Raw genomic sequence first — 23,610 nt, 5'->3', positions numbered from 1 at the left:
ATTTTACGTTACAGCAGTACAGATACAGAAGTGCTAAGTTTTTGGATCAATAATTGGGCAAGGATGGACCGTACGACGTAGCGACGTAGTGCTAACAAGAAAAGCAGAAGGAAAATGTAGCAGTGGAAGGCAAAGACGAACTTAAATCGATGGCAAATTCGTTGCTTTGAGGGGAATTATATAATTGTTGGCTACTAAAAAACAGAGTTGTGTGGAAAACAGTGATTGTTAAAGTCCGTATTGGATAGGGCACGAACAGAAAGAGACAGCACAGACACATAATAAGCAATGAACAACGTGTAGAGCTGCCAACGTGTAGAAAAAATATAGTCCAATAATAGAGCATCTATAACTACGTTACCTAAAACAGAGCATACCCCTCTATGTATTGTCTATAGGGTTGCAGAATTGCAGGCTAAACTGAAAACGCAAGCAAGCAGTTTATAGAATCTTCTATAGTGGGTCTTCAAACGACAGATGAATTAGTAAACATGCAATAAATACTGACCAAAAATGTAAGGGTTGTTCGGATCAACTTTTCTTCGTTTCAATGGCGGTGGTGGTGAAACCTTATTACCAACAGGTGGCTCTGAAAAAGATAAACGATGACCTCAAAGATCAACTAGCTTACTGAAAAATATATACAAAGTCATAATGAATATATGGGTTTAATGAATGAATACAGCAGAACAAGCATTCCTGTCTCAGACTGCAATAAGAAAATATGAGATGCTATTGATGCAATATACAAACTCCCAACACACAATGCTAGTCGTATATCCTCAAATTAAACCCCTTTGGAGCTTATTTATTTTTGATATTTTTGGATTGGCTGGTTATTCGAGGGGGGCTTATACGAGGGGAAGGGGGGCTTATAAAATTATCTAAGATATTGGTGACAAAACTGCTAGAAAAAAGACTCTTATTTATAAACAATTAATTAATTATTATGAAAAGTATGAATTTGGTTGAAAAAATGGTAATTCAATAAAACGCCAAAGGCAACCTCAGATGGCAAATATCAACAGATTGACGGGGGCATATTCGAGGATTTACGGTGGCAGTGGGGGCTTATTCAAGGGGGGCTTACTGACAATTTGTAGTTCCAGAGTGGGGGTATATTTAAATGGGGGGGGGGCTTTTTCAAGGCAGGGGGCCCAATCGAGGATTTACGGTGATTTATATTGAATTCCTCTCTCTACCTGCGAACAATGTTGTATTATGCAGAAAGTGAAGCTCTGGGTGGTCCAATGGATTCCTTTAAATAGCTATGATGTTAAACCTTACTTAAACAGCGCTTATGCAACAGGCGTTCCAAGGCATTTTGTCAAGGTCTGTGACATGAAACAAGTTTAACAGATTCACTTGATCAAAGAGGGTAAGAAAAAAATAAATATTCATTATACTGCCACATAGTTAAATTTTTCGACTCCAGTTACACTGCAATTACCAATTGCTGTATCTACTATTGTAGATCAATTACAGACCCCACAAAGTCATCCTATCTGGCAGACTAAATTTTAGCCATCAAAACAATGATACTGGGATTGGCTAGATTGGTTATATTTATTTTTTGTCTTAAGTAAACAAATATACCTGTTTTTTCATCTTCAGGAAGTTTTTCTGTGTACTTCAAGAGCAGAGAATTGCCAAGTCGTGAACCAAGGAAGATATAGCCGTCACTGACAGTGCAAATCTGTTGAGAATTTTGAAAAAAACTCAATTTAAAATAATATCTTGTTTAAGTTATTTTAAGAGCGTATAATCTAGCTCCAAGAGACGGTATACTTGAGTTAGTACAAATGCATATTCACATTCAATAAATTGAAGAAAAATAATTAATGCAGAGATGAATGCTTAGAAATGCGATGCGGTCGATGGAGCCTTAGGAACAAACCCTTAGGGACAAATCAGAAAACTTAACACAGCAGCAAGGAGAAGACAGCAAAAAATATCCCAGGATGGAGTGCTTCCCAAGAAAGTAACATACCTATACCTGTTGTTTATAAAATATTCTTGGCACGAAAAATAATGACAAGAATTTGCCTTATTCATTCCTTCTTCATACACTGGTTAATACTAATATTATCCACAAATGATACATACACTTGAAGCGAGAACACTGCCTGCTGCTTTGTCAAAATAAAAACTTCGAACGCTTCTAAGACCATCTGTAATCAGGGTCAGCACATATCTGTGTTAATAAATAATCAACGAATAATCAGATTAATTCAAGCAAATAAATGCATGTAAGGGGTATTGAGAAATATTTACAAGGGCTAAAAAATGGTAACTGGAGAAGACTTTTCACAAGACAGCGAGAAATACATTTAAAAGAATTCTTCCAAAACTTTATCCCCAGTACCAAATTTATAACAGAAATTTGCAAAGTGTAAAGCTTACTATAAAGAAGTTCTTCAGTCTGATGCTATAAAAATACATTCTAAAAAATTTTCACTAATAACCATATAATCTGAAAGAACGTCATGAAAGACTTCTAAAAGTGCAAACCATTTAAATGTGTTAAAAATTGGATAAAATAGATATGGCCAACGAAAGATTGAAAGTTTGCTAACAGATTATTACTTTAGCTTGGTTCATAAAATTTAGAACAAAACTACAGTAATTTGACATGGAAAGAGCCTGAACTCATTCTGTCGTATCTCTCATAACCAGTTTGCAACACATTGCACAAAATTTGCAATGTGTTAATATGATGTCATCACATTTTAGTGCTGTTGTCAAGATAAGATATGAAGGTTATATGACAAAGTCTATTAAGGCAAAATGAGCCACGTCAAACTTACAGTTCACCGCCTTTCAACGACAAAACCAAAACATCGTTTGAAATAAATGTCGCCATTGCACCCTCTAGTGTCAGCACAATATCCTGGATTTCTAGATGATTGCAAAAAATAACAGAACTAAGAGAAGTGAACCAAGAGAAGTAACGAATTAGAGTGCTAATATACCCAGGACAAATATGCCAACATCAAGTGCAGTAAAATTAATTGTTTAGAAAAATTAAACAAAACCACTGATCCAAGTTAAAACGAAGAGTGGTTAACAATTCAAATTTTTAACTAGTAACATAAAGCAGAAAATAATTAGTGATCCTTTCTTTGAGTCTTGATTTGATACTCCATACAAAAAGCATTGGCATGGTAAACGAAAATTCCCATTTAAAAGGTTGAGATTTCTAAATGCAGTTTCGATATCAGCTAACCAACCTACAGACCTTTTGATTCCATGAGTTCACTTCCACAAAAACCATAGTAAAAGAAACTAACAGAAGAAATTAGTATTCCATTTCATGTGATTTTGACATTAGAGAATTATAGTGCAGGAAACGAATAAATGAAATGAGCGCTACATTTACATTATTACAAAATATTCAACATTGTTTAAGTGAAAAACAAAGTGTATTTGTGAATCTAGCTTTCCCTAAATATTAAGGGAAAGGTATACTCACAAGAAGACGTGCTTAATCACAATAAGTTTTTCATACTTACTCAAAGGGAAAAGGGTCGAGAAGTCCGTCATACTGTTGAGCGACACTCCATATGGTGGTACGCTCTGGTTTAGATAGATCAGCGAGTTATTGGCAAATACCAGAACCCCGCCTAAAATGTACGAAAGAACTGATCATACACTTAGCAAGATTATGTGTTATGACAATCTTGGTGAAAATTCTGAGAGGTTTGCGTAAACTCTTTGCTCTGGAGGGTTTTCTCACCCTCTGATTCCTTACTGTATATACCAACTATGATTCACAATATAGTTTTAACTTCGTTCTGAACAAAAATACAGCATTTATTATGAATAAAAATACCCTTACAACGTCGGCTCGCTAGAATAATGATAATGATAGAACTAAATTCAAATTAAACTTACAATTTATAAATGACTATATAGTATGGGCATGCTATCTCATTTTGAAAAATCATTATGGCAGCAAGGGAGACATGTAGGACGAGTCTACATTCAATCAGCTTGTCTTAACAAACACATTTACTAAACGGAAAGCTGGATGGTCTTTCAGGAGTGATAAACGCCATTATCATCCAACACCAATGAACCCTTAAATGAACCCTTTCACTTAACATTTGTTTATATTTGACCCCTTAAGTGTTTCTCTTTATTTGTTGACGATGGAAGGAGTTCTAATATAATGGCCTAGTCTATCCTGGATGGTCTGCATCTTTCTGGTTACGTCACACATAATGATTATGGTTGTCTACTACAGTTGATTGCTTGCTCACCTCTAATATTATTTTGTTCTTCCTGGCTCTCATATTAAACATCTAACAAATATTGTAACTAGCATTGATTTAATGTATTTCTACAGTCATCAACAATATATCGGGTAAAACATTAACTACAAACCTAGAGGCTTCATTATTGGCAATGCCGTGTGACAATCAAAGGGGAGGCCAGTCAGAGACCATATGATAGGGTTCACTTTTTCTATCGTGTTTAATGATATCGTTGCAATGCAGTGCGTGTCTTGTCGAACAGCTACGCGACTGGTGATAAAAAGAACATGAATACATTAAATTTCGAAATATGTCATACACGACCAAAGACCATACAATGACCAGATAATTCCAAATCCATTAAACTCTCTTTACGTTGTATAATATGTTTAAGGTAACATATTATAGAGCAAAATAGATGCACAGACTATGGATTCGAAAGTCTTTAAAAGGTTGTCTCCGGGAATTTCTCTATTTTATTTAGAATATACTTTGACATCGATATCTCCGTGTTTCTTCGCACTAGGCCACTGCCCGAAAATTTTTCAATCAACGAATAAATATTCTTCTGTCCGTTCTAATGAAACCAGCATTACAATGTCAGCATCCCAACTTTCTCAATATGGGGCCAATTCTGCTTATATTATATACACAAAACACCTTTATTAGTTACTTTCGCGCTACTTTTAGCCTTCACGATAGGTCAATGCTAGTTTGGTAAACAGTGCAAATCAATTTCGTGGAGATTTGTGGGCTTCACATTTATTTCATCTAACTCTCGTCTATAAGTGTTTGCGAAGTTGTGGACTGGCGATAATGTTTTCTTGAACATTCTTATCAACAAACACACCAAAAGACTGAACCATCAACTTTCACCATTAACTCGCTCATTTAGATGCCTAAACGGCAACCTGGTCAGTGATATAGTTAGCTTGAAAAAACAACAATATTTTTGCGTGTGAAAATCGAAAATTATAGTGCAAACAAAACACGCAAATCTTTAAGATACAGAATAAGCAAAGAATAAATATTTCAATGGCAGTTGAAATCTCCATAAACTATAATATGACTCACCCGGCATAGGTCTTAACAGGCTCATACAGAAAGAGCAATGTTGGCTCATAGTAGCCATGCATAAATTGGAAATCAGTCACATTTGTAAGCTGTTCATCGACCGTACGCAAATCAATTGTGTAAGTACCAAGCACTGATCCAGATTTATCACTGTGAATCAAGAAATCATTTGCTCAAGCAAAGCAAAGCAAAGCACCGGATATCATCTAATGAAGCAAGCGATAAATAAACCGTGCTCAGGCAACCTAGCTTTGGCTCTAAATTTTACAGAAATGCGTTTAGTGTATCATTGGAACATACAAATTTGAATAATAACACAAAATTGATTATATGATCCCTCGCAAGAAAGGTGACCATACTGAAAAAATTGCAGCTTTCTAAAATTCTAGATTAATCTGTTTACATCCCTGGTATCTGGAGGAAGTTTTAGAAGATCTAAGCTAGTATCAAAATGCGTCACATTCGTTCCAAAGTTTTATAACTGTAAAAAGCCATCTAAAATATTCTTAGATAAAACATTTGCATTTTTGCCTAAGAATATCACAGCCCCCCCCCCCCCTCCCTCTCAACCTGATACCTGATATCCTGCCTTTAAAACAACTTCAACAAACCTTGCTTGTGCTTGTTCAGCTTCATCTACAGCCAATTCTTGTTTAAAAGGCAACACAACAAGATGTCGTCCGTAAACCAACATCACTGCACAGCGATTTTCTGGATCAACCCTTATCACAGGGTCAAAAACATTCTCCATGACGCCACCCTAAAGAGACGGAGAAGAAACAGCAACATAGATATAGAATTAGTAGCAGAAAGGTTGGTAAGTGAAAAGTTGTGATGATAGATCATAACAAACATGCTTTTATCTGAGGGGCAACCTCTTCATTGGAAGAGCTTTACTATCGGATCTTTGCCCGCAAAGAAGCTTTCAATTGTTGATTTTGTATATATATCTATAATGTACAGTTAAACAGAGAAAAATTGTTTCAAATAGTGTAAGTGCATCTCACGCAACAGCATATTGCATTGTTTGATCCAAAACATGTTTGTAGTCTTATTGCATTATTAGTATTGGTATGTGCCTATTCCAACATATTTCAGAAACATCTTCTTATTGAGAAATTCTCAAAAATGCAAAGGAATAAAGAACATACCTTTAAATCTTCATTTTCAAAATAGTGCATTGACACTGTCTTCAAGTCATGGCAGGTTGGGTCATATTCCACAATAGAAAGCTGTGAATGGAATTTAAAACTTTTACATTTGGCAGCAAATAGCTCTATTGTTTAAAAAACATTAATGGGACTTAAAGGGGAACTGAAGTGAAAAATGAAAATCATTTAATTAGTAGTTTTCATCGTGCTGATTTCGAATATCGACACGAAATTAGTGTTTTTCTTTTCGTTTTCCTACATTTAACGCGCAAAGTGTGAAATTTCTCCATTTCCGTGGCGGAGAGGTCTGGAGACAAGTTTCAGGCGTTGACGTAAAGTCGTGGACACGTGCCCCGAACCTAACGAAAACAACATTGTAGTAGAGTGAATCGGAGGGAGGGAATTTGGTTAGTAGTTAAAATTTCAGATCGCAATTTTCACGACAGCTCTTCGGGAATGACAACAGACTTAAGATCGAGCGACGATGAAGTGTTTGGAGCATGTGGTGGTGAAGTACTTGCCCTACCAAGGGCGAACGGGACCTGCGAAAGTGGCGATGAAGATTAGCCTAGGCCCGATGAGATCCCAGAGGATGAGCATGAATTATCTCCCGCGACGTGCTCGTTTTGTTGGTAGAAATGAGGAAGTAAATAAATGGTACGTCGATCCTTGTTTCTTTTCTTGCAATGAAGGCAAGAAATACTCAAAACTCTATTTCCTTATAAAAAGTAAGATACAACAGAGAATGAGTGGGGTTCCTATTATAATCTTTCCATTTCTAAAATCTGAAATAATAAGGATTATTACATGTTACAATTTAATAAATATTTGCTTTGATATAAAAACGTTTATACATAGTTTGATGTGTGTGCTACAACAGGTCGACCTAATCCACTTTTGGTTTAAAAACTGGTTTGTTTTGTGTACATTGACAAGTATTATTAAATCTTCCTGCAATTCAGATTTTTGGACTGATAATTCGAAAATGTCAAATATTTAATAGAATTGCATAAATATGCCTAAAATAGAATAATACCTAAAATTATATCCACTTTGCTAGGTATCTACAAACAGTGGCCAATCAATGTATGGTTTGCTGGTTTTTGGGTATTTGTGCTGGAATAACTGGACAACTTTAAGTATGCATTTATCACAAATGTAAAGAAAAGAACTTTAGTCAAAGAAGACAAGAGTTTCAAAATTCTGCAGAGAGACAATGAAAATGCAAAAATCAGCTACCTACTACATATACAGTGGAGAACAGGGTTATATACACGGGGTTATTCAAAAGGACCAGACTTTTAGTTCATAATAGCAAGAAGAGAAATTTGTTGAAACTAGTGGGACAATGGCCAAATCTTGTCAGCCCTAGGCCAAATCACTAGATTAGTCACATCAAGGGGGGGGGGGGGGGGATTGAGCAAGGCTTGATATTTTGAAGATTCCTAAGGTGTACTTTTCAACATAGTTCACTCACATCAAAATGTGTAGAATAGTTTGGATTTGATCAAGATTTTCTCTTACAATAATGGTCCTGTACCACCTGCTTGGTAACATTTTTTATAAATAATCAGAGGAAAATGTTTTACCTTCAGGGTACAATGTTCTTTTAATGTATTCTGTCACTGCCTGTTGTTTAGATACACTGTTTTTAAATTTTGAGAATGAAGTTTTTTTGTGACCAATGGTTGTATTTTTCTGAAATTTGCTTCAACTTAACATTTAATAAACTTGGAAACATATACATCATTTAATGGTTGTGCGTTAAATGCTCCCCCTTTATGTACATCCTGGTATGAATTGTTTTTTATGCCTGGAGTTAAATCAGAAAATGCTTTGATATCATGTTCTGTAGACAAAGCATGAGAAATCATGTTTGAAGGGGTATTTCTGAAGTGGGGGACCACTTTTATCATTTTCTGCAAGTAAATTGTGTGGGTTTGCCAAGTTTCATGGCTGTATAGTTAACATACTAACGTATTCTGAGTACTGGGCACAAGTACCCAGTCTAAAAATAGTACAAGGGGTAGTTCTGAGGATGGGGACCATTTTTATCTTTTTCAGCAAGTCAAATTGTGTAGATTTCCCAAGTTTCATGGCTGTATGGTTAACAGAAATATATTTACCATACTATTGTATTCTGAGTACTGGGCACAAATACCCCAGTCCAAAAATAGCACAAGGGACATTTCTGAGGGTGGGGACCATTCTTATCATTTTCAGCAAGCCAAATTGTGTCGGTTTGCCAAGTTTCGTGGCTGTATAGTTAACAGAAATAGATTGACCATACTGACGTATTTTGAGTACTGGGCACAAGTACCTCAGTCTAAAAATAGCACAAGGGACATTTTTGAGGGTGGGGACCATTCTTATCATTTTCAGCAAGTCAAATTGTGTCGGTTTGCCAAGTTTCATGGCTGTATAGTTCACAGAAATAGATTGGCCATGCCAACATATTCTGAGTACTGGGCGCAAGTACCCCAGGCTAAAAATAGCACAAGGGTTTTTTTCCCAAAATGGGTCTGTATTCTATCTTGTTACGCATATCAAATTTTGTATTTTCATTAAGTTTCATGCTTTTATCACAATTTTCACGATTGTTACCTGTCATGAACCTTATCAGACTCACTACTACATTTCATCAAAACATCTCTTCGTGTCCACCACTTTACGTCACAAGGTCACGTGACACAGTGGTCTGACCGCGTTCTCGCTCCGCCATCGATGAGGGCAAATTTTGACTTTAAAAACTTAATAACTTAAAAACTACATAACGTATTTGAAAAATACAAACGGTTTTTGAATCAGCACGGGAACCTTTATCAGTGGTACAAAAATCGTTTTTCACTTCAGTTCCCCTTTAAGGAGATTTTATAACATTGCACTGCATTGCATACAATATTGTAGACAGCTGAAAATATTTCATATACATCAGCTAATTTGAATGCTCTTCCTAAGCATAGGAATGAAAAGTTTGCTAGCAGTGGAGGATTAAAAAAATTACCTTTGCATCTCTAAATCCAAGAATGAGTGAATCCCTGCTGTTGTTACCAATTCTTACTGCTTTCATTGATGAAATATTTCCAAACAGAGAATACTCAGCAAGTTGTTCCAGCTTCACCTTTCCTTTCTCTATGGTCAAAACAATACAAATGACAAAATTGATGTTAATTAGCCTAACTGATAGCGAGTAATGTGATGACAGTTCATTGGTAGCTTGCTTTTTCTTATTGATACACAACAGATAAAAAAGTCACTTAAGGCACCTCAGCAGGTTCAAATCAGACAGCCAATTAGGATGTGTTGTGAGATTCTGAGTGTGATGGCTTTTGCACCTGTTTTGTGGCTCTAAAATTAAGTAGTGAACCTTAAGTACCTTCTGGCAGTGATTGTCAGTTGTTTTAGAGCTTGAATTACTCTGTTCAAACATGTAATTTAAAGCAAAAATCAATAGACTATGATAATGTAGGACCTCATAAAATCAAAGAAACCCCAATTTATGATCTCAGTCTGAAGAATTTCTGCACAACATTGTATATCAATCTATAAGCATCAGCATATTAAATATCAAAACAAAAATTATGAATCAAGCTATGTAAATTGAACAAAAGTGAATTTCAAACAAACCTCCAGTTTCTCCTTTAGCATCATTCTACATTAAAAATAAAATTGAAGGTCACTATTAGCAAGCCAAAAAGCAGCAGCCACAGTCAAAGTTTAAAGCTTTGTTACAATAACACAGTAAAGGACATTTTGATGTACAACGCCTTAAATCAATATTCTGATGCTTGAAATGTTTCAATATTGCTTGCCAACTTTAAGCTCTCTTCAAACTTCAAGATTAAAACCTTTTTCAGCAAAAAATGCAAAATAAAATAGTAATGCATTTCAAGTAAATTCACAAATTTTACAATACTTTTTGAATTTGAATACCATATGTGATGAATAAAGCATTTTCTGTCAATTTTACTTGAAATTGCTAGCTGGGTCCCTAGGTATGCTGTATGATGTACAATGTATGAATCTCAAAAATGCCTCATAAGTTGGAATCAATAAAAATATCTTTAAGGACTGTAGTATTTGAAAAGACAATCTTTATGGTCAAAACTTTTGCTATAAAAATGTTTTCCCACAGAAAATATTGGGATAGGCCCTAGCATTCCCAGAAGAATGTAAATTTTGCTATAAAAATGTAAATTGTCATGCTTGAATGTCTTTTTAATTTTTTTAATTGATCTTAAATTAAAGTAGGCACTGGTGAAAATGTGGAACTGGTAGCATTTTCCTCAAATACCTTTTTGGTATCACTGAGTATACAAACAAAATATGTTACTATTGAGTTTTTTTTTAACCTTTTCAGTCATCAAAAGATTTTTACAACGTCCCGTGGTAGGAAATGTGGTTGTTTTTAACATTATCTATCTTGAACTCAAATATTTGATTCATAAACTGAGAAAAATAATATAATTGGAAACCAACAGATGATAAATAGCTGTCAGACCTACTTATGCCCCATTTATGCTTGTTTGTATTTTCATATGAAAGTGTGAGAATACATTATATTTTCTAGTCACATGTTTACATTACAAAAATGGAGCAAAATTATAATACCAAAATACAGTGTAGACACTTTGGATCATTTTAAAATGTAAATAACATTGTTTACACGGAGCAATGATAAGGCCTATCATTTTGCAACAGTTTAATTTGAATGCAGATGAATTGAATTGGAAAGCTTCTCGAAAACTGATCAAAATAAAAACAAAGATACACAATTAACAATCAAAGTGAAACAGGACTCTGAGGGCTTTGTTAACTATGTGAACATAGATCTGCACTCCATCAGACTTGAAAGCTTGCTTTCTGCCCATCTATACATTAAATTTTGGTATGCTTGGTTAGAAGTTTTCACGATGGGCGCACAGATAAAAAATTAAAAATTGATATAAAAAACAAACGCAAACAAATCATCACATTTTTTTGGACACAGCCATTTTAAGCAAACTTGCATGGTCAGCCATTACGTGTGCAGTAAGCAGTGCAGGAAAATATTGCACCTGTATTGTAAGCTTTCTCATCTGGCCAAAAGCAAAGCCATTTGAGCACAGTGGTGACTTGCAGTAGTACTAGTGGTACCAGTCTAGTACTATTTTATTGTAAAAGCTCAAAATATTTTTGCATTGTATAATATTGCTTTTTCCTATGATAATTGAATTAATGGCAAATCCTTATCTTAATTCTCATTAAAAGATGGGCATTAAATAAGCTCTTTATGTACACCATGGTACTAGACCTTATTCATCCAGTACTGCAGAAGTCTGTCCCATTGTCATTTGTGACTCAGCTTGAGGTAAAACCAGGCCTTGCCGTTTGAGGCGAGCGATAGCTCGCGCTCGCCTCCACGCTCCCCTCGCAACCTGAGGCGAGCTATGAATTGCTCTCCTAAACAGAACATGAAGGAAGAATCGCTCCCCTAAAATTTACTATTCAGAGAATTATGAAAACGCACAAAGGTTAATTGGTCTATTTTTGTAACAGCAATTTCTCCCGTCATTGCATTTTTTGCAATTAACTTTTTGCTTGTTGGGCGGTTTTTGTTATGATAGGCATAAACTTCGATCTATTTGGAAAAAGATAGTCAACCGAAAGGTACGTTTGTAGCGATCAGAACCTTTCAATCTTAATAAAACAGGCATATTTTTAGAAGGAAAGTCGAAGAAATTGGTAGGAACTGTAAATTGGGGGATATAATAAAACACCAGGTCCCTTCCAGCTTTAAATTTTTTTTTTCAAAGCCATTTTCAAATTCTGTGCAACAAAAATATTGTTTTGCAAGAGAATTGTTGTTTTTGTGTTGTGCCAGCTTTACATGAAACTGAAAGAGTCTGTTCTTTTAAATACTTCAAGTAAAGGGGGTGCCTAAGTCACGGTTAAAGCAAATACAAATTGAAAAAAGAAAAACAGCATACTCCTGACTGAGGCTATTAAAGGCAACCGACAGATACTAAAGGGGCTTATTAAATCATCTGTCGATTGTCTTTAAAGTACATTCTATGTGTTACTGATTTAGCTCGCCTCAGCAAATGAGGGGAGCGATTCACAGCTCACCTATAAAAATACAAACGGCTAGGCCTGTAAAACCATTTGTCTTTCGACAATCCAACAATGAAAAAATCATTCACAGTACTAGATTCCACTTTCTAGTGATAAAATGCTCAAGACCATTTAATCACTGCAGCTGGCAATATCACATGAGATCAAACAAACTGAGGTATTGTATGAAAACTTCTGACCTGCCATTGGAAGGCAATTTGGTCATATTAACTATAAAAGCAAATATATCCCAGGGACCACACCCCTGTGCCACCCTTCCTCTAGCTGGTTTGCTCTGCTAGAAATTTTCTTGCTTTACTAGTACCACCTTCTTTTTGTGCCAGCCACCACTGTTTGAGCAACAAGCAAAAATATATACAGTTGTCTCCATTAACAGTCACTTTGCTTAAAGTCAAACTACTATTTACAGTCACATAAATTTTAGACCTAAATATGGAAAACTATTCAATTTAGCTCTGCTCAAGTCAAACTCGGTTTAAAGCTGCAAGTTTTGATGTGACTATAACCGGAGTCTATTGTACAAAACTATAGAGTACAATATACATGACTTGATTTGATTGATATTGTGGATCGGGCGGTTGCCCAAGAAATCAAGTAAGAATACGCAGGTTTCCCGGCCTGGCTTATCTTTCAAATGGTCTGTTCATCCTTGTCCTTCAACAGTAGTGTATCACTCGCGGAAATTAGGATGTACTTTCAGATTTGAAAGAATAAAGTTACGCTACTAAATTTCGTCAAAAAATAAATTCTAGATAATAGTTACACTGCAAAGCAATCTATACTTAAAATAAATTCCATCTGTGGATAAATTACCTCTGTAGGCTCAATGAGACGAAACACTCTCAGTTGTGTTGTTCCCGCCACAACCAAGTTCGTCTCCTTTCCAGAGAAGAAATTGCAACTTGCGCAATGCTCGACAACCGTAGGTGGATGTACTTCATTATAGAGTGCATACATTTTGTAAATTTATTTTATCGCTCCTAACAGAGTTTTTACTTTGCAATGTTATCTCCCATGCGTATGTTCCGCCATTACTAGAACATTGAAGAGCCTCGTAATGAATTTTTTCAAGGCCATTCTCAAAAAATCAAAATTTCCAGTATTTCAAATACAGCTGCTTTGGGCGCTATTGCAGTTTCGCACCTCTCAGTAACCATACATCATATACATTAATACTATATACCAAACGATAGCTCTTGATAAGACCATTAATATGGTATATAGTTTGTTATAATTTACCTTCACGGGGGGCTATATTCAATTAAAAATCTTCTCATGTTCCTCAGTTCAGCGGTTCCCCCTCACCGAAACAACAACAGCACCATCCTCAGCAATATGACACATCAATGAGTGCTGTCGTCGACTTTCTTCCGAACGCGGCATTCTAGGGGGTAACTTCCACGTCGTTGCATTGGAAATCTTATTGATTCCAGATGCGGAAAAGGGGGGCCTCCCGAAATTATTACAATCTTTCTTAATTTTGGAACAAAGGCAAAGTTTTTAGCTTTTATTTAATTTTTCAAAGACTCGTGAAATTTATTCTATCTTGGCTTCTACAAATATGTTGCTCGGGCTTTTTCATTTTTTGATAGAGAGGGTCTTACTATGCTTGGGTCCAGGGGCCCTAATAATTTTAGTGCCTTTCCTTTCAGAAAGGTAGAAATATTAACTTTTTCTAATTTTTCTAAAATGAGATGAGATGCTGATATATAATCTGCAATGTGCATTTTTGGAAAAACGTTTATTCGTGAAGAACGCAGAACAAACAGTTTCGGTTTATTGTCTAACAACAACAAAGATTCGGGGCATGCCAATAAAAAGGAAAGCCAATAGAATTACTAAAACAAGAGTTCATGTACACAATGCTCAATATTTCAAAATTGCGAAATTATTGCAAAGTTCAGGGCAGTATGTATACACTCATTTTTTATAAGAAACTCGAAGCAGAAAAATCAAGAAAATATGTAAAATCCAAGAACATGATTGCCCTGTTGGCCTAGAACGTAAGACAAAAGGGATAAAGATATACTTCCCGCATCTAAATCGGTATCAAAACGGAAGCGAATCTCTGGACGTACTAAAAAATGTCACGAACATTTCATAACATAGCATAATTTCATAACAGTATAAGCATCGACAAGTCTAATTTCTTGTGAAAACCCCTCCATCTTCTGTAATAGTTCCTAACATTCAATTAAATTTCTTCCTTAAAAAGCTTTAACATTAAACATAAGGCAGGGGCGGACTGGCTCCAAATTTAGGGCCCGGGCTAATTCGTCAAGAAAGGGCCCCGAAAATCAAAAAAAGTTTAAGATTATCCCCAAAGTTGTTTGTTGCATCACTTTATTATACTTGCTTAAAACGTTATTGGAATATAGCTATTAATTCAAATTAGTAGCCATCAGGGATGTAGGCGTAGGTGTAAAAGATTTACCAAGGGGATCTATAATCCTTATTCCAGGTCAGCATCATTTTCACTGGAATATTAATTCTGACGTAGAATATAAGATGAGAGAAAATGATGACATTTCGGGGGGAGGGAATTTTTGTTTTCTAGCTGAAGGACTTTTAAAGTGGGGCTTCAGTGATTAAAAACGGCGAATGGTATTTGGAGGTTCACCTTTTTCGATCACCGAGGCTCTGGCACCCAGGGTAGAACTTAATGAAATATCTAAGTTATTCAAGAAATATCTACGTTATTCAAGAAAATCTAAATGTAATTTTTCAGTCAAATCAAAATAGGGATTGATGTTTTTTCGATCAGTGGTTGAGCAGCCAGGTTATTAATTGTTTGCGCAGCAACCAAGATGGTAACATCAGTAGCATAGGCAGGGCAGGCGAAACGTTGCTGAATTAGGGAAGGAGTGAAATGTTTAGATTGTTCAGGGCATAAATAAAGGCCACCACCATGGTTAGAATTTCTGGCCGAATACAAGAAAAATCTTCGAAATATGACATTACAGGGATGGCCAGAAAATGCATCTAGAATATTTGCCACATCAAGTTTGACGAAAGGACGATCCTAGTCAACACATACAAGCTTTCATTTACAATGATTCCTCATCCCCTACTATTTTCCAATTACCAAAAAGCCAAGATCTTATTCTCAAGCGACATGACCTCAGTAAGAAACTTTCAAGAGTAACGGCTCTTCCTTTCTATGTTTAGATGTCATATCATGTCTACATTTCTATGAGCATACATCTCAGTCTGCAAGCTGTATCTCGTTTCATTTTATTGTTTAGTTTACAATGGGAGACATTTAAAACTTATTCATTTTTGCCGGCCCGTAGACTGCTAAACTGGATTGGAGGGTATGGATAAAAAATTTAAATTTTTCTATAACTGTCTTACGAAATACTGTCAGATCAAGCTGCGCTTATAAGATATTCAAACACTTTTTCAGAGCTGAGGGGGTTGAGCCCTTCTGCTGTTTTGATCTATACTCCCTAATCTATTTGGTTAGCATTAAAATAATGTACCTTCCTAAAAATTGAGCCACAAAAATTGTCATGTCCTTACCACCTTAACCTATCATTAAATTGAAACATTTACTGAGGGCCCGAAGAGAAAATTTATCAGATTTTGGAACTTTGCTTTTTCAGTACTTGAATGAATTCCGCAAAGTGATCTTTTTATTCATTCTCTATCCACGGAAAAAAAGGGCCCCTACCAAACAATATGTGTTTTCATTTCATAGCAAAATTAAGAAAAAATTGTAATAATTTTGGAAGGGCCAACCGGGCGATCGCCCGGTAGCCCGACCGGCCAATCCGCCCCTGATATAAGGAACCCAAATATAAAATTCATGACATCATAATTAAGAAACTCTTTAGAAACAACGAGCATTAAAATTTCCAGAACATTGAGAAACTGGAGTACTCAACATCGACCTTTATTTCTTTTTAAAAAAATGAGTGTATACATATATACTCAGTGCCTATATTTATAGCATATTAAGGGCGGACTTCATATGGCGGAATTCAGATAATTACTGTCGGTACTTTCTAATTCAAAGGTAGGGGCATGGGTTTTCATATTTAAAAATATTGTACAATGGAAGAAATGCAGTCTGCAAGAGACCACGCAATAATTTACGCATAATCAGAAGCTTTTTACCAAGGTAGGGTAAGGCATACTTTATTAATTGTTTCGGAAGTAAATTACGTTTTATATAGCACTAAAGTATACTTGCAACACACTTTATATAGTTGGGTGTCTCTATGAGAGGTCTCCAATCAAAGGGACACATTTAATGACATGGAGTGATGCTCAGGACGGTGGTGACTAACATTTTCTGTATGTTTCATTCAAATTAATTGAAACTTGGCTTATCAGGAAGTTTGACTTAATTGCTGACATACTTTTTTATCATAGCATGTGTGGTACCTTACTAATGAATCTTAAATTGGCAGTGTTAATTATTTTTTAGATATACTTCCATCCGATCTCCAATGGTTTAAATTACTTTTTCCGTGTAATATACGATAAATGTAGACAGCACAGTAAGATTATAAGGTAGGCACTCTTTAACAGGATTCGCCAATGGCGACATTGTGCTTAAAGTAATATATGATGTGTCCAAAATGAATGAATAAATGAATTTTGAACTTCGCCAACTTGCGCCACCCTCCTCTTCGCCCTCTCATGTAAATCACCACTGTATATTTAGGCACATGAAGACGCCATGCAATGTTCCAAGCGGTCCAGAGGACACCCGATAGAACATTTTTTCAACTTTCCAATTTAAAATTGATTTATTATATAAAAATTGCCGCACTATCAACGTAATGAGTTGGGATTGCGCAAGCTAGTCGTGGATGCATGCCAATTTCCAGCTTCATTGCTGCAGCTTTGGAATATTCTATGAAAATCACTCCAAACTGTAGGCGTAAATACTTTTTTCAGCAAGATATGAAGCTGGTAATCAGCTTACGTTGCGATATTGAATTAAAATGAAAAAGGGTTTATTAAGGGAAGTTGCACAATAACCCCCAAATGTGTTTGATACTTGGGAGGGAATGGACAGGAGAAGCCTCTTTTCCCCACTAATAGCCGATGCCCCAGTCCAACCCAATAGCTTCTTCAAAATTTCCTGACCTAAATCTCTAAAACAGTGCCTGCCGCAATCTACTCTCCAGAAACGATATCGCCTCTAAGCCATAGCACGTAGTGCGCGCTTGTGGCAGTAGTAGATTGTGGCAGCTTCTCAATCCATACGTAGTGTGTTTTTCAAATACGAAAGTAGGATTGAGCTCCCATTTTGTTTTATAAATTTCAATCATCAACAGTTGTAAATTCCTGATGTGGATTGAGACCGCATTGTCTCTAAGTAACATTGTGTCAAAATGTGATTTCATATCTTTGTAAGTTATCAGCAATGCTCGTTTGTGAATACGATTAACTTTACTATTAAGTGTTCTATCGCAGAACATCCAAACAAGAGGACAGTACTTTTTAAAGCATAATGTTTTGTCCAGAATCACTTCAAGCAGCTTTTCTTTCGTGCCCTCTTTTATCCTGACACTTCCGATATTTAAGGAAATATCATTACTTTTATTTTTGTATATATATAAGTGCAACTGCAATTTTAATTATGCAATTTTAATGGCATCACGCTCTAATGTTTCAATGATACTATCAATACTGTTGTCACAAGCATTGATACCCGCAAGACTCTCCACATTGCCCATTTACCAGAAGAACAGATACAAGGAAACCGAAAGGAAGCGTGGCACAAGATACCATAACGAATGAGAAAAAACAACAATTTCAAGCGAATTAGTTAAAGCACGAAAGCCCCTGTGAAATTAACTCCGAAGAAATTTCATTTAATCATCATAACAAATTTCGACTGACTTCTTTGGCGTACAAGTAAGTCTTTACATGGGCCGCATTTAATGCACGCGATCTTATTATCCGAGGGGTGAATCACTCCCAAAACAGGTTTACGAGATTTATAGATTTTGAAATAATCTCATGCTGAGGCAGAAGATTTTGAGATTTTTCAGTAGATTTTGAGATTTTTCAGTAGATTTTGAGATTTTTTAAAATGTGGCATTCCATTGTTAAAAGCAAACTCTTAAATACATGGTCTTTTAAATGAAAATGCTGAGTTTTAGAAAGTTGATTATGATAACAATGATTTTCAGATGACTGTTTGTTACCGAACAGTGCACTGTAAAAAGTTTATTCTTCATGCAATGGGTTTTTTTCGGGACGTGTGCACCAAACAAAAACGAATTTCTAGCAAGGACGAAACTGCTGCTTGCCAATTTGTGACACATTGAACTGATTATGTACATTATGAGGTATTTCATAATGCTTATTTAAAGTGGGGTCTTATTTAAAGTTTTTGCTCGATAGCGGGGGGGGGGGGTTAATAGAGAGAGGGGGCTTAGTAGAGCTTTTACCGTAACTTGGAACAGTAATATCACTTTTTAAAATTGTTCCTTTAAAAACCATTCCAAAACCAAAAATTATATCTGTTTCGTTTGTTTCGTAATATTTCACTTTTCGTTTCTTCGTTTCTTCGTTTCGTTTCGTTTCGCCAAATGGCATGAATTTACATTGACATTAATCTTTGCTGTAACACTATCAAGACTAACAATGCCAATATTAATCTTGAGTTCACCTAAGGCCTTTTCCAGGATTTCACTTCAATATAGAGAAAAACTTGACTGATTTTTCTTGTTCTTCGATTTCTTGAGACATCTAACTATTCGTTGTGTGTAAGAAGGAAGAACAGCAGGATAGGCTGTCCGCCGGATTCTGTGAATCTTGCAATGAGTGTTGTTATAGAAGATATACAGGAACAAAGCAATACGACGACGAGAATCCAATATCAGGGGATTGACAAGGGTAATTTGGAAAGAGACAGCAAAGTTTTCAAGCAGTATTCTCAGCTGATGTAAGAGCAATCAATCGGAAACGTGTGCGAGTTTTTGCTAGAAAATTATGAAAAGCATGCCCCCTCGACGTATGATTCTAGCTGTTTGCCCAGCCCAGCCGATTTCCACAGCTACGTGACTGCGCTTGCCCTAAGAAATTTTTCTGGCACAACCCCTGTGCTGAGCCTCTCCGCTGTTTTGATGTATACTTTCCAACCTAAATGGTTAGCATTTAAGTAGTCTACTTCCCTAGAAATTGACATGGGCTCCGACACAGGTTTGAAAGTAGGGGGCCGGGGGAAAATTTAACGCCCATAGCAAGTCGCAGTCGCAGGCCCTGATTAAGTTATAATTGTATGGTATTGGTATTTCCTTGCGCTGTGTTCCAGAGCAAACAAATGTTTTAAATAGGATGCGGAGAATCTTGGGCTTACCCTGCGCACCCCACCCCAAGAAGGTGTATCTTCGTGATAATATATAACAAATTTAGAATTTAAATGATTGTCAAGAATGAATTTTTCTTGGTAACTACATCAAAAAGCCAAAATTGTTATGGAAGAAACTGCTATGGAAGAAATCTTGAAGTTTTAATAGGAAATTTTTTAAAAAAACTGAGAGGGAGCAAAAAAGGGGCAAGAAAATTCCTGGGGGCCATGTCCCCCCATAGAAATGCCATTGGTGATATATCTAACAATGCTTATACATCTAATATCTAGCGATAAGAATTATTTTCATGAATGCTGTTGGTTGTAAAGAGTAAAGGTGATAGTAAAGAAGGGATGCAAAGCCCAAAATATAAGAACAACATGCGTGTAATGTAATGCAATCGCGCTTTGATCTTTTGAAAATGTTATTCATGTTTTGCAAACCTTTCTTGGTTGAAACACTTACAGCGCCCCCTTTTCCGCATCTGGAATCAATAAGATTTCCAATGCAACGACGTGGAAGTTACCCCCTAGAATGCCGCGTTCGAAAGAAAGTCGACGACAGCACTCATTGATGTGTCATATTGCTGAGGATGGTGCTGTTGTTGTTTCGGTGAGGGGGAACCGCTGAACTGAGGAACATGAGAAGATTTTTAATTGAATATAGCCCCCCGTGAAGGTAAATTATAACAAACTATATACCATATTAATGGTCTTATCAAGAGCTATCGTTTGGTATATAGTATTAATGTATATGATGTATGGTTACTGAGAGGTGCGAAACTGCAATAGCGCCCTGCTTTGAAACGAATATTCGAAATTTCCATTCCAATATATTTTGCATTGCTTTCAAAATCAATTTTATCAAAAGGGAATTAGACTTTTTGGATGTTAAGAAATACAATAATGATAGCTGTTTGCCACTGATCAATGCTGTTTGCTACCATACTTGAAAAACCTCTTTTGTGGTTGATGCTGACTTGCTTACGAGGCAAATATCCATCGTCTTCTTCACGTGTTTTTAAATATGGCGAAAGTGACGGGAGAGCAAGCGGTTCACAAACCGGGACCTTTGAAGCAGTCTAACAAAGCACACAAGCATGGACGTCACCGGACAAAAAACCAGCTAGATAATGCAAACAGAGGCCGTGTCAGTGTCAAAGTTGTGTCAAAGAAATCTAAAAGCCTGGGACGCCTCCAGAAACGGTTGCAGGCCAAGCAAAGACGGAAAAGTAAACTGGACGAAATTTTAGAAAAGAAAAGAGGAAATATTGGCAAAGAGGAAATGCCACCACACGTGGTAGCAGTTGTTCCTCTTGATTTGGCTTGTAGTGTGGAGGCAGCTATTAATCTTTTATCTGGAAGTGATGATTCAGTTGTAAGGACAGATAATTCGCATTCAACAACTTTGACATCAATCAAACATCGACAGAGACTTACACTTCTATCCCCAAACATAGACGATCTCGATTCTGTGTTAAACAGTGGAAAAGTTGCCAACACAATTGTGTTTCTATCTTCTGCACAAGGAAGTTTCCACGCACATTCTGAACAGATAATGACTTGCCTCCTTGCACAAGGTCTGCCAAGTACTGTCCATGTAATTCAAGGACTTAAAAGTGTATCTGAAAAGAAAAAGTCTGATGCAAAAAAGCACATAGCAAAATCCCTTGAGACCTGGTTTCCAGATGAAAAGCTATATGCACTTGATTCAGAAATGGAAGCTTCAATTTTGCTGAGACATATTGCAAATCAGAAACAACGACCAGTATTTTATAGAGACTGCCGACCATTTTTGTTGGCTGAAAAGGTTGAATTTGCAACTCACCAAGATGAAGATGGTCAACAAAGTCCTTTAGGAACACTCAAAGTGACTGGATATATAAGAGGCCATCAACTTGATGTGAATAAACTGATTCATATACCAGGTTTTGGAGATTTTCAGATGCTTCAGATAGAAGCACCAGTTGATCCACACACCCTTAAGCTTTTAAAAAGAAGGCAACAAAAGGATGGGAATGATGGCATGCCAATTGATGGTGAAACAGGAGAGCTAATGGAAGAAGATGTCAAGCTAATTGGCAAAGCAAATCCTGCTTTGCAAGTTACACTTGAATCAGAGGTGATCCCTGACCCAATGGATGGAGAGCAGGCAATGCTTGATGATGATTTAGCGTTAGTACAAGAAGAGAAACTTTCTAGCCAGGGATCAAAAACTTCTAAAGGAAAAAGTAGGAAGAGAGTTCCAAAAGGTACCTCTGACTATCAAGCAGCATGGATCGTTGAAAGTGGTGATGAATTTGATGGCAGTGATGATGATGATGATGATGGTCATGATGACTTTGACAGTGATGACGAAGAGCATAAGAAAATGATGGACAGTGAAGAAGAAAGTGAGGATGAAGAAGACATCGACAATTCTGATGCTGTGTCTGTCTCTACAAATATCCCAGATTCTAAGTATGACCAAGAAATGGATCTTGAAGAAGAACGAAGGCAGCTTGAGATTTACAGAGCAGAAAGAGAAAATGAAATGTTTCCAGATGAAATGGACACACCGTTGGATATCCCTGCTAGGGTACGCTTTCAAAGGTACAGAGGCCTAAAGAGTTTTCGCTCATCACCATGGGATTCGAAAGAAAATCTGCCTTATGACTATGCAAGGATCTTTCAGTTCCAAAATTTCCTGAGAATGAAAAAGAGAGTCATGAATGAAGAGGTTGATGGGGCATTGCCTGGTTGGTATGTAACAGTTCATATAGCAAATGTCCCAAAAGATGTCATTGAGCACACAAAAGGAACCTTTGTTATCTTTGGACTGCTACCTCATGAGCACAAGATGACAGTTATGCATTATGTAATAAAAAAGCATCACTCATACACAGAGCCTGTTAAAGCCAAGGATCATTTGGTTTTTCATGTTGGCTATAGAAAATTTTGGAATCAACCAATATTTTCACAGCACACTACTGGAAACAAGTTCAAGTACGAACGATTTCTGCCAAAGGAAGGTGTTGCAGTAGCCTCAGTATATGCTCCAGTGATGTTCCCACCAGCTCCAGTACTTGTCTTTTCACAAGATGGTAACCTTGTAGCGACAGGTTCAGTTTACAAATCAAATCCTGACAGAATTATTTTGAAGAAAATTGTTCTTAGTGGCCACCCATACAAAATCAACAAGAGGTCAGTTGTTGTTCGCCACATGTTTTTTAACCGTGAAGACATTTTTTGGTTTAAACCTGTTGAGTTAAGAACAAAATATGGAAGACATGGTCACATCAAGGAAGCTCTTGGGACACATGGTCACATGAAGTGCTCTTTTGATGGACAGCTTAAACAACATGATACAATCTGTTTGAGTTTGTATAAAAGGGTCTTTCCTAAATGGTCTTATAATTCAAATGTGATTTCTTTAGACATTACAAAAAGTAGACCACAAGATGAAGATGATTTCAGTATGATATGAACAAGCATATTTGCAATGAGAGAATTTCTGAAGGCAATTTTGGTTTCTTTGGTGTTATCATCTTTTGCTTGTGCTATGGTCATTTCAAGATAGTGAGTTTGGGAAAAAGCTTGCTACAATGTAGTTCTTTATTTAATACAAGGCAAGTCAAGGTTAATTCTTAAAAAAAGGAAAATGTAAATTCCAATATTATTTCATCTGCAGTACCTTTTCAGTTAATGGGACGATATATAT

The 23,610-nt window shown here is 36.3% G+C and overlaps 2 protein-coding genes and 1 long non-coding RNA gene across 3 annotated transcripts in view; 2 read left to right on the top strand and 1 right to left on the bottom strand.

The window, feature by feature from the left end:
* The window catches only part of LOC135690523 (cleavage and polyadenylation specificity factor subunit 1), a 54,779-nt gene extending 41,105 nt beyond the window's left edge, over window positions 1-13,674 (bottom strand). Inside the window, exons 1-12 of the mRNA XM_089116028.1 lie at window positions 13,409-13,674; window positions 10,109-10,133; window positions 9,486-9,613; window positions 6,482-6,562; window positions 5,942-6,090; window positions 5,331-5,480; window positions 4,387-4,526; window positions 3,513-3,623; window positions 2,808-2,898; window positions 2,107-2,194; window positions 1,597-1,696; window positions 509-589 (exon numbers count right to left, since the gene is read on the bottom strand). Coding sequence (XP_088972154.1) covers window positions 509-589; window positions 1,597-1,696; window positions 2,107-2,194; window positions 2,808-2,898; window positions 3,513-3,623; window positions 4,387-4,526; window positions 5,331-5,480; window positions 5,942-6,090; window positions 6,482-6,562; window positions 9,486-9,613; window positions 10,109-10,133; window positions 13,409-13,552 — 1,288 coding nt within the window. The 5' untranslated portion in view covers window positions 13,553-13,674. The remainder of the gene's footprint in view (window positions 1-508; window positions 590-1,596; window positions 1,697-2,106; window positions 2,195-2,807; window positions 2,899-3,512; window positions 3,624-4,386; window positions 4,527-5,330; window positions 5,481-5,941; window positions 6,091-6,481; window positions 6,563-9,485; window positions 9,614-10,108; window positions 10,134-13,408) is intronic.
* Window positions 6,482-8,166, top strand: LOC148960325 (uncharacterized). Its single transcript, XR_016145292.1, has 2 exons — window positions 6,482-7,138; window positions 7,542-8,166. It is a non-coding gene; the product is annotated as an uncharacterized LOC148960325 (long non-coding RNA).
* Window positions 13,675-20,903: 7,229 nt separating the features above from the next.
* Window positions 20,904-23,413, top strand: LOC135690520 (pre-rRNA-processing protein TSR1 homolog). The gene has a single exon (XM_065208106.2). It carries the CDS (start codon window positions 20,938-20,940, stop codon window positions 23,374-23,376), a length of 2,439 nt encoding a protein of 812 aa, XP_065064178.2. The 5' UTR covers window positions 20,904-20,937; the 3' UTR covers window positions 23,377-23,413.
* The last annotated feature ends 197 nt before the right edge of the window (window positions 23,414-23,610 follow it).

The sequence above is a fragment of the Rhopilema esculentum genome, chromosome 4, assembly GCF_057945365.1.
Source record: "Rhopilema esculentum isolate cy_ngs chromosome 4, ASM5794536v1, whole genome shotgun sequence".
Classification (NCBI taxonomy): Eukaryota; Metazoa; Cnidaria; class Scyphozoa; order Rhizostomeae; family Rhizostomatidae; genus Rhopilema; species Rhopilema esculentum.
The sequence above is the reverse complement of the archived record's forward strand: the minus strand, read 5'-3'. Positions and strand labels throughout refer to the sequence as shown.

Coding starts and splice junctions, on each gene's coding strand:
- LOC135690520 (XM_065208106.2), top strand. CDS start 20,938: ATGGCGAAAGTGACGGGAGAGCAAGCGGTTCACAAACCGGGACCTTTG.